Source organism: Trachurus japonicus, chromosome 8, assembly GCF_045865225.1.
Source record: "Trachurus japonicus isolate A0001 chromosome 8, Traja_1.0".
Taxonomy (NCBI): domain Eukaryota; kingdom Metazoa; phylum Chordata; class Actinopteri; order Carangiformes; family Carangidae; genus Trachurus; species Trachurus japonicus.
In genome coordinates this window covers 23,587,247-23,600,506 of record NC_140914.1, presented here as the reverse complement: position 1 = coordinate 23,600,506, position 13,260 = coordinate 23,587,247, and the positions used below count along the sequence as shown (strand labels likewise).

At 46.5% G+C, this 13,260-nt stretch overlaps 1 protein-coding gene across 1 annotated transcript in view; it reads right to left on the bottom strand.

Moving 5' to 3' along the window:
- Window positions 1–214: 214 nt before the first annotated feature.
- The window catches only part of tnrc18 (trinucleotide repeat containing 18), a 50,434-nt gene continuing 37,388 nt past the window's right edge, over window positions 215–13,260 (bottom strand). The window contains exons 20-30 of the mRNA XM_085785338.1: window positions 12,908–13,042; window positions 12,326–12,467; window positions 12,109–12,226; window positions 10,397–10,472; window positions 10,104–10,212; window positions 9,676–9,792; window positions 8,883–9,035; window positions 5,460–7,258; window positions 5,126–5,362; window positions 4,954–5,028; window positions 215–4,450 (exon numbers count right to left, since the gene is read on the bottom strand). Coding sequence (XP_085641464.1) covers window positions 4,244–4,450; window positions 4,954–5,028; window positions 5,126–5,362; window positions 5,460–7,258; window positions 8,883–9,035; window positions 9,676–9,792; window positions 10,104–10,212; window positions 10,397–10,472; window positions 12,109–12,226; window positions 12,326–12,467; window positions 12,908–13,042 — 3,168 coding nt within the window. The 3' untranslated portion in view covers window positions 215–4,243. The remainder of the gene's footprint in view (window positions 4,451–4,953; window positions 5,029–5,125; window positions 5,363–5,459; window positions 7,259–8,882; window positions 9,036–9,675; window positions 9,793–10,103; window positions 10,213–10,396; window positions 10,473–12,108; window positions 12,227–12,325; window positions 12,468–12,907; window positions 13,043–13,260) is intronic.

Genomic DNA, 13,260 nt, shown 5'->3' with positions numbered 1-13,260 from the left:
CCAAGATGTCATGAATTCATGTTAGAATAAAAACAAGCTGCCTTCATTGTTTCTGCTTGAAGTTAACTATATCAGTGGAAGTGAGGAATCAAAGGGAGACGTGCAGTGTGCAGTATTTCAGAACGTCAGCGCCATCAAGAAGCACCGACATCTGAAAAGTGAAATTCATTCATTATTATTCATTATTTTCAGAGATTCACAGAAACAGCCCAAGTTACAGTTCCATCTGTTTATTGAATAACTATAAAATATTGAGTTACTAAAACAATTAAAAAGAAACACTGATAAACATGGTTGCTGTCTGTAAAAAAAAAAAAAAAAAAAAAAAGGAAAAAAAAAGTTCCTTACACATACAGTATAGGGCGACAGAATATATCTGGTTTCAGATTTATCTCTAAAATGTATTCTTTTTGCATTTTTACAAGATTAGACATGTGTACAAAGTATATTCTGATAGCTTTTTATCCCCTCGACAGTGAAGGATCATTTACAAAACTTAGATGATTTTTCTATTTATTTTCAAAATAATCTTTTTTTTTCTGTAACAGGACGATAACGATACTGAAGGAACAGCAGACGAAGAACCAGCCTCCAGTCCACCTCTCTCTCTCTCTCTCCCATTCCTCTCTCTCTCTCTCTCTCTCTCTCTCTCTCTCTAGCAGCTAGCTCCCAGTGCCTGTCAGCAGTATTGCTTGAGAGGCGTGGACGATTGTTCAGAGAGGGGAAGCAAGGGGGAAACATTTACAGAAACATGCAAAGAAAAGTAAAGAAAAAAAAAGTGACAGAAATAAATCAGAGAAACAACAAACAAAAGTAGTACACGTCAATGGTGATAGAAAGAACATATAGTGTATAAAGTCAGGCTCTTAAAACATATGACACCAAATGAAAATGAAGGCGAAGTGGGGAATAAGTGATGGTGTGTGTGTGTGTGTGTCTCTGTGTGTGTTTGTGTTGGACCCTGTTTGAAGGCCTAAGGCTGAGTTTTGAATGGAGAACGGGGGCAAATAGAAATCTGTAGGCAATAACACACTTTATAGAGTTACAAAGTGTGTGTATTATGTGTCAATACAAGGGGTGTGTCATGTCACACACACACACACACACACACACATACATACATACATACACACACATACGCACGCGCACACAGAAAAAAGTGCTTTAGCAGCTCCAGGGGTAAACAAAGATTCAGAACGGAGCACTTCTACTTGTTCACTCTGCAAACACTGGTACGACCTGTCTCTCCATCACACTCCCACGGCTGAGGTACCGACCGACCGGAGATCCGTTTTGGCTGATTGTCAATCAAAACTTTTGAACTCCTGTCTGTGGACATTTTGAGTTTTTAAGGGGGGGGTCTTCTGTTTGGTCTCAGCCCACAGCGAGTCAATACGTAAGAGCAGCAGCTGGAGGAGCAGCTGGGGCTTTAGCAGATAACGTATCTGGGCGTCAATTGATCGAGTAATCTCAGAAAACAGCACGTAGAGCCACTGTGTACCTGTTAAACCAATTTCAATACTAACAAACTAGCAGCAATTTACAAACCTTATCTTTACTGGGTGGCTATCATGGCTGAAATTGATTAAAAAAATGTGCAGTGAAATGCTGCCGTACTGGCAGACATCTTTTGTCATTTACTGGGAAAATGTCACATTAACATCTTGGGTCGTCCTCCAGACGTCACGCAGCCATCTCAACGTGAGTAAAAATATGATATAGCCTATTATATTAAAAATCAGACAAATCCAGAGAAAACCAAAAAAGATCTCAAGATAGTAGAAAAAATTTAACCTATTGAATATCAACAAGACAATCTTCAGCCTCTGCAGCGAAGCAGAGAGAGGGCAACGTGGTACGAAACATACAAGAAAATCAACATGATAATCACAGATATATACTTATAAACAGTATACTACACACGGCTGTGTATGGATACCGATATATCTGACACACACTCTATACACAATAGTGTAACTAAGTGGGTTAAGAGCTCAGGAACGGAGGGTTGTTTGATCTATAAATCACAAAGAAGAAAGATGTTTCCCAACGTCGGCAGACTGGAGAAAAGACCAATCTGGTTACTCCACAGCACCTAAAGGAGCTGAGGTTAATGGCGGGATTGGGGGGGGGGGGCGGGACCTAAGAGATTTGGCGAATCATCATCATCATAAGGCCTGGGAGAGTAAAGGCCACCCAAACGCTCACGACCCTGAGCACGACATTCAACAGTCTCACTCTAAAAACGGTTAAAACTAGGCACGTAGAAAAAAATTCATAAAAGCAGCTAAGAGACGAAAAGAACAACGCGTAAGAAGGGATGTGGTTGCGCGAGTCTGTCTGTGACTAAGGGGCGAAGGGTCATCACTGGCATGCAGAGGAGAAGGGGGTAGGGGGGGCATACATGACTCCCAGTCACACAGTCTCCTCTGCAGCGGAGCTCATTCAAAGTGCACTCATGTCAAATATGATTGCTTGGAGGGCAAAGTGTGATCATAAGAGGTTAAGATGGACATCCATAAAACAGTAGAGGCAAAAGAAATATAAAATACATCCAACACAGGACATTTAGAGGTTGCAAACGCTGCAGCAAAACCGAATAAATGAAGCCAAACTGTGGACGATGAGTTTTAAAAATTGAATTATGTTGATCTAATCAGTGCTGGCAGCTTACTACTGTATATCAATGCTATGACCTTGATGCGTCTTGGACTGACTGCAGCGTCTGCAACCCTGGAAACACCTTAAAAAAAAAAAAAGAAAGAGAAAAAAAAGGAAAAATCCACCCTCTGGGACTCCTGTACTGATAATACACCAGCTTGTTTTGTGCATTCGTGGAGTTTCTTTGTAACTCGTTGTAGTTTTCTTTACTTGGTTAGCCAAGTTTTCTTGGAAAAAAGAAAAAAAAAAAGGAAAAAATTATGTCCTATTTCCCAGAATGCTTTTCAACACCACCCAGACAGGCCTGAAGTCTCCACATCCTGTGGCTGCGGACAGAGTGGCACCTCCTCTCGGATTCACTTCTCCCTGCTTTGTTGCTCAACCTCAGTGCAAAACGGTGAGAACAAAACAAAAGTCCAAGACTGATGAACAGCAGCTGTTTTTGTGTCGTAGTGTTCAAAGTGTTTCTGGGGTGGATTTTTCCTTTAAGAGAAGGAACGCAAAGATGAAAATGGGAAGTGCTTTTTAATAGTACATAATTCCTTCCTCTCTCTTTCAGCCTGAGTCTCTAAAGGGAGTCAGAAGTTTTAGTAGCGCACGGACAGTCGTCTGCCCGCGTTAGGATTGTCACGGGGAATAGAAGGGGTTAAATTAAAAGGAGGATAGACTCTTTAAGTGTTTTTTTTTTTTTAAGTGCTCTCTGTTGGACAGCGATGGAGGGAGTCTCTACCTCTCTCTATCTGTGCATCTCTTTCTCTTTTTGCGTCTGTCTGTCGCTCATGCTGTTCTATAGATACATTTATATGACTGTAACATGACTGTAACATCACCACGGCAACATCATAATCACAACGTCACACCACCGGCTTGTGTGTGTGTGTGTGTGTGTCTGTCTTCTCCCTCCTGTCGGGGCCGGGGCGGAGGACGGATGGGCAGACACGGGGCCTCTCTCCTGTATCATCATTCACAGTTCATTAAAGCTTCTTGACTGTTTACCTCTTTAGAAAAAAGTACTCTGACATAAATCTATTACATGAAAATAAAACACTCATATTTTCCTCTATATAACTGTTTGTGTGTGTGTGTGTGTGTGTGTGTTATACATGGGAGTGGGTATTTACATGTGTCTGCTCATGTGGGTATGTGTCTGTGTTTATGTCGGGTGTATTTACATGTAAAAGGAGACTGAAGCACTTGTGTGTTCTGAAACTTTCCCCCTGAACACAACAAGTAACACAGGGTGTGTTGATGGAGTCTGTGTGTGTGCAAAAGTTTTCAGGAGACTTGTTCCTTTCTAATACTGTCTGTAGTGTCTCCTGTCTCCGTAGTAGTAGTAGTAGTAGTAGTAGTAGTAGCTGTCGGTGACAGTCTGTCTGAAGTGTGTCATGGTGTCGGAGCAGTTGAGTTCATCGAGTCACGGCTGTGGGGGGAAAAAAAAAGATCCATCATGATCGAAGGTCAGTGATTAGACTTGGAAAAGACCGCGGGTTGGGGTTCGACTCGTAGCCGAGGTCCAAAGTTGGGGGAGTCGATTTGGTTTCAGCAACTCGCAGCGTGTTTGTGTTTTTGTTTTTTTTTTGCTTTAGCAGATGACCGGGACTCCGTCGGTGTTGAAGATCATGCCGGTGGTGGGCTCGTAGGTGCCGGCCAGGTAGTAGAGGTCTTCGCTGTCGGCGTAGCGGCGAGTGTGGGTCATCTGTTCGTACTCGTCCACGCTCACCACCAGGCACTTGTGGCTGACCGTCTGCACGTCGTTCTCATCGCTGTGAGACGACTGGTACAAGGCGCGCTGCAACAGAGACACGTAGGCTTTTATTTATTCTGAAATTGATGCGTGCATTGTGGATTGTGGACCAAGAAAGGTAGATAAATATTATATTCATGGGGCATCGTGTAGCTCACTGGGTGGAGCAAACGCCCCATATACAGAGGCTATAGTCCTCCCTGCAGCCAGCCCTGGTTCGAATCCCCCAGTGTGCTCTTTGCTGCATGTCATCTCATCTGCCTCCCCATTTCCTGTCTATCAATTAAAGGCAAAACGCCCAAAATAAAACAAATATTTTCACATTCAGAAGTGTATATAAGTGTAAAAAGAAACATGAGGTAACAAATTAGAGCATTAGGAAAAGTATTCCCATTCTCTTTTATACTCCACTTAAATCAAATAACAGAATCATTTATGTGTTCATAACGATGTTATTTCCCCCATTAGTCTGTTTTATGGTCGGATTAACAAACACCCTGAGGAGCAGAAGTGAAACCCGCGGGTACAATGATTGATTCTGCTCTCACCTCCATGAAGTCTTTCCTCTGGATGGAGGAGTGCAGAGCTGCTGGTAACGACTGGCCACAGATCTGATCCCAGTTCTGGAGAGAAAACACAAGTCTTAGGAAAAAAAAAAAGAAACACACTCTGGCTCAGTTGCACTTCACAGTTTTGACCGTGAATAAAAACTTCAACTACCTTCTTGTCGGTGAGTTTCTTGCCGGGGTTGGTCTCCTCCGGGTGGTAGAACCAGTTGACCCTGACCACCATGTTGCTGCCCCAGGACTCCCACATGCTCTGGATGCGGCCGATGAAAGGCAGGTTGGGCCGACCGGCAGACAGGAACACGGCACAGTCGCCGATGCGGATCATCTCTCGGCCGCGAACAATGGCCTTATAGAAGAGCTTCTTGGCCTTGCCCTTCATGCCGCGTCTCTGGAGGGGTCATGGGAGGAACAAACTGGTCACAGAGTGAAAGGAACGACGGGACCGCACAGTACATTTTCTAACAGCGTGCCATTTCTTTCCTCACCTGAGTGGGTTTCCCAAACCATTTCCAGAGCTGCCTGGCTGGAAGGAAAGCAGAGATCTTGGGCCTGTTCTCCACGCTGGGGAGCCGCTGACGTTTGGCCAGCTCCTTGGTGGTGGGGAGGTGGACCCCCTCCCTCCGCTTCGGCCGGCCCACCTTCCCCTCTCCTCCGCTGGGCTTCGGTTTGGGAGGACGGCCCCTCTGCCCGGAGCCCTTCCCCGTGGCCGGTTTGCCAGATTTGGCGGGAGCGGGAGCGGCCGGAGTTGGAGAGGTCGACGGCGAGGGAGACTCTGAGGGAGGCGACAGTTCTTCTTCCTCCTCCACTTTGACCTCTGCCTCCTTCTTCACCTCCTCTTCCTCTTCTTCCTCTTTCACCTCCTCTTTCGGTTTGTCCTGTGTCGGCGGCGGGGAGGCGGGACCCGGTGGGGGCGTTGGGTTCCTCTCTTCATCCGAGCTGCAGGACGAGTCGTCAGTAGAGGAGGAGGACGACGAGGACGAAGATGATGAGGACGATGAGGAGGAGCCAGAGCAGGACGAAGAGGAGGAAGAGCAGCTCGAGGTGCATTTCTTCTTCTTCTTCATTTTCCCTTTCTCGCCTTCTTCTTCCGACTCTGAGCTGCTGCTACTCTGAGATTCCTCTTTCATCTTCCTCTCCTCTCTTTTCTCCACCTCCTTCCTCTCTTCCTTTTTCACCTTCTCCTCTCTGGCGTCCATCTCCTGTCCTCTGCCACCGCTTCCACGGCCGTCCGTCTTCTCCTTCGCCAGCATCGGTGCTTTGTAGGCGGAGTCTTTCTCCGGCAGGCTCGTGTCTCGATCCGGCGCTCTCACCTTGGCTTTTAGCGGTTTCTGATTGGCCGAGGCCGTGGCCGTGGCGATGGGGGTGGGATCTCGCCGGACGCCCCGACCCTCCAGCAGCATCAGAGCCTTGGTCTTCTTGGTTTTGGGCGAGGTGACGCCTTCGTGGTCGAGCTTCACCAGCGGCTCCGCTGACAGAGACTTCCGCCTCGCCGCCGACCCCCCGTCACTTTGCCCCGAGCTGGACTTGGGCCTGGAGACGGAGCCGGGTCTGGAGCTGGAGGACAGCTGGTCGGAGGCCATCTTTAGTTTGGGTCTTGACGCAGATGATGATGATGATGATGATGATAGTGAGGATGATGAAGGCCTGGGAGTGAGAGAAGAGCTGGGTTTGCCCGTCGACAGCCTGGAGATGGGGCTGGGTATGATCCCGGAGCCGAGGCTGGGTCTGGAGCCGCCGTGGTGGTCCGAGGAGGGTTTGGTTTTGGGCGTGGAGGCGGAGGCGGGCCTGGGGGCGGAGGAGCCGCCGGGCTTGGGCGCAGCGGATGTCGCTATGGGTCTGGAAATGGGTCTGTTGGTGGTGGGGCTGACGCTGCTGGTGCTGCTGCTGCTCTCCCTGTCTCTGCGCTGGCTGTTGTACGAGCTGAGGTTGGGCTCGCTGTACAGATCCACGGTCAGGACTTTCCCGTAGGTGGAGGGGTAGAGGGACGGGGGCAGAGAGCGGCCCGGTTTGGAGGCGGGGGGCTGGGCCGAGCTGCTCTTCCTGGGCGCCGGGGAGGGGAGGGTCGGGCTACTCGCTGGAGAGGCGGTGGAGCTTTTGCGGCCCGGTTTTGACTGGGTTCCCATCGTCGGCCGGGAAGCAGGACGGGGCTTCTCCTGAGCCGCCTTCTGGACGGAGGAGGTCCTGTCCTGGGCCGGCTTGGCTGCAGCCGGGGCTCTCTCTGCGGGCTGGGCGGAGGAGGGCGGAGGGTCAGGTTTCTCCCGGCCATCTGGGTTCATGGAGGTCTCTGTGGGGATACAAGTTAAAGAACTTTATTTTCTGACCAAACTGCGCTGCACATGCTGACATTTTTTTCCTTTGTGTGGCCTCGTGATTCTTGTGGTTTTGCAGCCTCACATGTTGAGACAAAGAGCAAGGAAACAATTTCTGAAATGAAAACATTGCTTTTAAGAAGTGCTTATCCAGATGACTCAAGGGCAGAGTCAGCGAATCAGACATGCAGCACGCCATGTAGAACAGCCGGGGAAAGAGAGTCTGAGCTGCACGGAGGTCGTTTGAGAAGATTTATTAAAAGTGCTATCAGAGATGACAGCCATGGTCAAATTTGACATTTTTGATGAAAGACGGTTTCTGAGCGTTGAGCTATTTTTGTTAGTCCTGTGGTTAAAAAAAAGTCTCATCAAAGGACAAACATGACAAAAGTAATTTGGAGTTTTACACTTAAATGATAAATATGTTCAACTAAGGAGATCAACAAGCCACATGGACCTCATTTCTAGGATTGTTTTCAATAATCAGCACAAATGAGGTAAATGTCTAACTGCTGTCGGTGGGTAGAAAAGCGCTCAGGGGAGAAACACACTGCGCTTCCACGATGAGCACTGAGCCAAATAATATGAAATCCATCTCTTCCTTTATGACACATTTGGCTCCAGTGTGCGAGGAGACGTCCCTCGCTGGTCCCATGGAATCACTCAAAAGAAGAAAGAATGGCAAATCAAGATAAAAGTGATGGCTGCACTTAAAGCACGTTGGATTAGTTTTACTTTAAGCACCTCCTCCGTTATTTTACCTCCTGTGGGACACGTCACAATTTCTATCTTCAATAATTTGAACAGATCTGACTGTTATTGTCAGTCATTTCTCTGTCTCCACCTACATCTATAACAGACACGTTATATCCACCTTAAAGGGATAGTTCAACATTTTGGCAAATTGGCCCATTGCCATAATCCCTATAGTCATAGCAGTAGCTTCGTTACCTTTAATTGTCGGTGCAAGCTGTTTTTAGAACGGCAGAGCAGAGCCGCAAGCTGCTACGGAGGCTAATGGGATTTCTTGGTTTCCCTCATCAAACTCATCAAATACACAATCCAACAACTCCAAAACGCTCTGGTGGACAAGTTGTGACCTGCACATTCACCACGCTATGAGATAATAACGGAACGTTACGAGACAGAGTCGTTTTCGAGGGAAATTCATGCAAAACCGCTGATGCGCGTTCCTGTATGGGCAGTTTTTCGGCGGGCAGTTTTTCGGCAAGCAGTCTCTGATTTTGCCTCGAAAACAACTCGCGTGGTGAATGTGCAGGTCCCAACTTGTCCACGAGAGCGTTTTGGAGTTGTTGGATTGTGTATTTTATGAGTTTGATGAGGGGAACCAAGAAATCCCATTAGCCTGCATAGCAGCTTGCAGCTCTGCTCCGCCATTCTAAAAACAGCTTGCACCGACAATTAAAGGTAACAAACCTACTGCTATGACTATAGGGATTATGGCAATGGGCCAATTTGCCAAAATGTTGAACTATCCCTTTAAGTTGATGGGTTAGAAATGACTGTCAGTGATGATTGATGACAGAAACCTTGTAAAGACTTTTACTAATCCATCTATTGGTTGTTTGGTTGTCTCACCTGGTTTGGGTTTGGGTTTGCGACCGGGTTTTCCTTTGATCTTGGGAGCGCTCTCCTCTGTCTTTGTTCCCGACTCTTTGCCCTCTTTGCTGCATTTGCGCACTCTCCTCCTGGAGCAGCTGGCCACGAGCAGCGCAGGGGACGGCTCAGCGCCTGGACAGAAGCAGAGAGCCAGAGGGGCTTTAGGTCGATCTTGGGAATTTAACACACACACACACAAACACACATTTCTGGTATTCAAGCTTCTTAGCAACAGAGGACAAAAACTATAAAAAGGCAAGATGTTGTCGGCTGACACCATTATGTCTTTTTGACTGTGCGTATCTCAGATTCAACAACTTGGAAGCACCTTGCTTGCAAAAAGGAAATTATTTTTACCAGCTTCTAATGTGCAGAAATCAACAGGAATGTGTGAATACATTTTTTATTTTCATTTCTGTAAAGTGCTTTGTGCTGTTTCTGCTTTTGGAAACGTTATTTTGTCTCATGGTGTTTGAAGCCACAAACAGGCTTTAATCCTCACAAAACATATCCACATCTACTTAGGAGCAACAATTACACCCACCCACGCATGCACACACACACACACACACACAAATTAAATGAATGACTATTTAAAAGTGCAATAAGGTAAAGTGTGTGTGCCTTTGTGTTTTCCTTCCCTCTTTCAACAGAGAACTGAGAGTGACAACAGGAAAAATCTAGAAAGGTCACAAATGATGTAGATATAATTGATATAAAAGTTCATAACTCGTATGTGTATGTGTGTGTTCATGTGTGTGTGTGTTCTCACAGTGGATCTTGTAGTCTGGCGGCAGCAGTCTGATGTGGGAGAGGGGGATGCGGCCTGTGTCTCCATCGTCAAACTCCACCGTGATCAGGTCGTCGTTCTCGTCGATGTCTGAACTTCCTGTTTTGGGGCGAAGAGCAACAGTGAAGAGTTCAACTTTTGGATTGTGACTCACTTTTATCAAATAAAATCAGCTGTTTGTGCAGCAGAGCTCAGGGAATTCAAAGTGTTCAATAACAGAGCTCAGATCACAGTTGTTCCCATTACCACCTGTCTCTTCAGAATAATAAACTCTGCTGTGAAGGAGCAGTCGGGTTAAAATCTTTTACAGTTGTTTTTGCTGCCAGGTGCAATTAAATTGTCCATTTATGTGAATTATGAATCGCTTTGTGCGTTTGTGCCGGGTGTGTGTTTGTGTGCTGCTCTTGTACCGTTGACAACCGTGCCGGGGTAAAGGCAGCGGTACTGCTGGCTCCAGTAGGCAGCGATGCGGGTGCCCTCTGGGAGATAGCGCACGGATGGAGGCTTCACATCGATGATCTGCGCACAGAGAACAGAGAAACCGTACGTGTCAACACGACGTCCACTTTCATGCACGCACACATCGCTCCGCGCGGCAGACTCGTACGCAGCACTTTTCTAACAGCTTTGAGTGGCTCACGGCTCGTGTATCAGCAGCGGAGACGGAGATGTGAAGAAGGTCAGTGTGTGAGAGTTTACTCACAGCTTCCTGCAGCAGTTGTTCCAGGCAGTAGATGTGTGGTCGGTTCCCTCGCTCCCCCTCCACCACCACGCTGTATCTGCAGGGTCAGGGTCAAAAGTCTGGGGTCAGTGCAAGGGCTGCTGCCTTTTTTCTCTTTTATTTTTACGACACTCTCAGACAGTATCCAGAGTCACATCGGCTTTCTCTCTCACGTCTAAATGCTCTCTTTGCCAGACACAGTGAGTCCTTATCTAGATCCTGACTGCTGTGATGTGTAGCAGGCCGGGGGGACGTGCCCTCCGCTACAGATACTGACTGACTGCTAGTACCTCATCGTCTGGCATGAAGCACCCACAATCCCCCTGGAAAATAAATCCTGTCTGAAGAGGGCTTACGTTTGTTTGTTTTCTTTTAATTAAGCATTCTTCATGCCAGAGTCAGACTGTTTCACATCAAGGACCCCCACTCAAATTAGACCATGGACCCCCCCCCCATTTGTGAGGCTTTGTCCCAAAGTGACCCATATAATAAAATCTTTTCTTTCAGATACTTAGGTACAGAAAGTGTTTGAAAATCCATTACAGGGTTCCCACTCTTTTCTTGAAATCATTTCCCAGGACATTGTCAACCATGTTATTACGCCATACACCAATACATCCTCTGTCCTATTCATGGAGATGTGTTCTTTTTGACAGTTGTACCTTATTCTGGACATGACTGTTTCTATGTTTATTCCTCTCTTATCCCGATAAGTCTGATTTAAAGATGTGCCGTCTATGCAGTCTAACTTATGAAATAATCTCTTACATGCTTAGAAACTGTGACAAATTTAAACATGTTGTTTTTGTTTTTAAAGTACACTGCTAGAGAGAAAACCCTCATGCTTGTGGTTCAAACTAGTAACAACTCATCAACTCAAAGTCTCTAATTATCTCTCGCTTGGCACTTCTTTGGAAAAGGAATCCTGAAAAGGGTCTGAAAAAGTCAAATAAAGCTCTGGTAGCTGATGTTACGATGTGATAAATCATTTTCCACGACAACTCAAGCTTTTCCAGGACTTTTGACTTGTTTTTTTTTCTCATTTTCCATGCGTTTCAAAATTAGTCAACCATTTTCCAGGTTTTCCAGGTTTTTCAGGACATGTGGGAACCCTATGACCAATTCAGTCATACATTCATACACATTATGTTACTGATGGATGAAATTAGAGAGAAAGTAAATTAGTCCCGTATTTTCTGGGAACCACAAGCGTTCCCCCGACCCCACTGCCTTACGCTAAGCTACCCACCTGCTGGATGTAGCTTCACATGTTAGATACAGACTTGATATTGTATTAAACTTCTCATCTAACTTTCACCAAGTACAAGAAGACCTGTTCCCAAACTACTGTCAGGAAGTTAGAGGACACTCCTGTATGTGTGACTCACTGAGGAACCAGTTGAAAACCTTGTTTCTGTTGTTGTACACTGTCTGTGAAAAATAAACAGGGCTGTGTAACAGCTCACTGTGGTTTGTCTCTGCAGCTATGCAACTGTATCAGGTACTTCTCAAGTCAAGGACAAACTTTGGAGGCAAAGGAAAAAAAACTGGAGCACACTGATTGATTTGCAGCTTTTAATAGTGCGAACAGATGTGAGCGTTTCCTCTTTTAAAGGCTGCACATCAATTACAGAGCTCTACTTAAGGAAAGATGAGAAGAAGAAAAAAAAACATGGCCTCGTGTGTATACTCACATGTCAGGGGAGTGTACAGTGTTCACATGTCCAGCGTACAGTAGTTGGTCGTCCATTGGGATCAAAACTCTCAGTCCGTCCACCAGAGAGTCCTTATCCAACACACACTGCACCGGAGCTGAACACAACAACACGGCAGAAAACATTTATGTCAGAGAGAGAGAGTGTGTGTGTTTGGGTAGGCCCCTCCAGACACTTCCTGTGTGTGTGTACTGACCCGGTGCGGAGGACATCTCTGATACGCTGTTGCTGCGTGTTGGGAGGAGTTCGTCCTCGCTGAAGCTGCTGTCCTGGTTGGGTTCAAAGTCCTCGTCTGCTGCCATGCTCTCCATCAGCCGGCTCACCGCCCCCCTGGACGGCTGCAAAACAACAACAAACAAACACTTCCATTTAACTCAACCAAGGTATGATATAATAATATATATAGTAAATAATCCTTGCCTGCCTGACTTTAGATTGAACCTGACTTTGGAAACAGTGACATATTACAACACTGTTGCTGTTACAATACACTCCCTGCACACTTTAGCTGCACCTTCAGCGTTTCCTAAACAAACTGGGCTTCTGACAGGTGGCAGCTGGAGAGCAATGCAACACTTTGGCAGAAATCACACTCTACAAGTTTACTGTTAATTACAACTCTGTTCATTTCTCACTTTTTCCACATTTACACATCAACCAATGATGTAGAGTATGTTTTTCATGTTTTTCAGGCCTAATAGCTTAAATGTTCAGGGGTTTTGTCCTTGCTGAGATAATGAAGTTAATGACTTTGCAGCTGATCCATCATTGCACTGACCTCTCTGGCCTTGGTCTTGGCTTTCGGTTGGCTCTTGCGTGGCGGGCTGAGGCTCAGAGGCGCGGGGCCGTCTGTGATTGGACTGCACAGAGTGGACGGGCTCACGGGCAGAGGAGAGTCCTTCAGCTTCTTTTTCTGCTTTTCAAAAGTCACAACACACAGAGTTACACCATGCATATGAATGAGTGACGGCGCTAAGGACCAACTGGACAGATTTACGCCCTTACAAACACACATACACATGCTCACACACGCACACACACACACTGGGGGTGGGATGTTGCCAGGCTGCCTGCAGTTGTCCTTTCTTGTCAGCAACACGACACAGACAGCAGGGGAGTGCTGCAGTGACT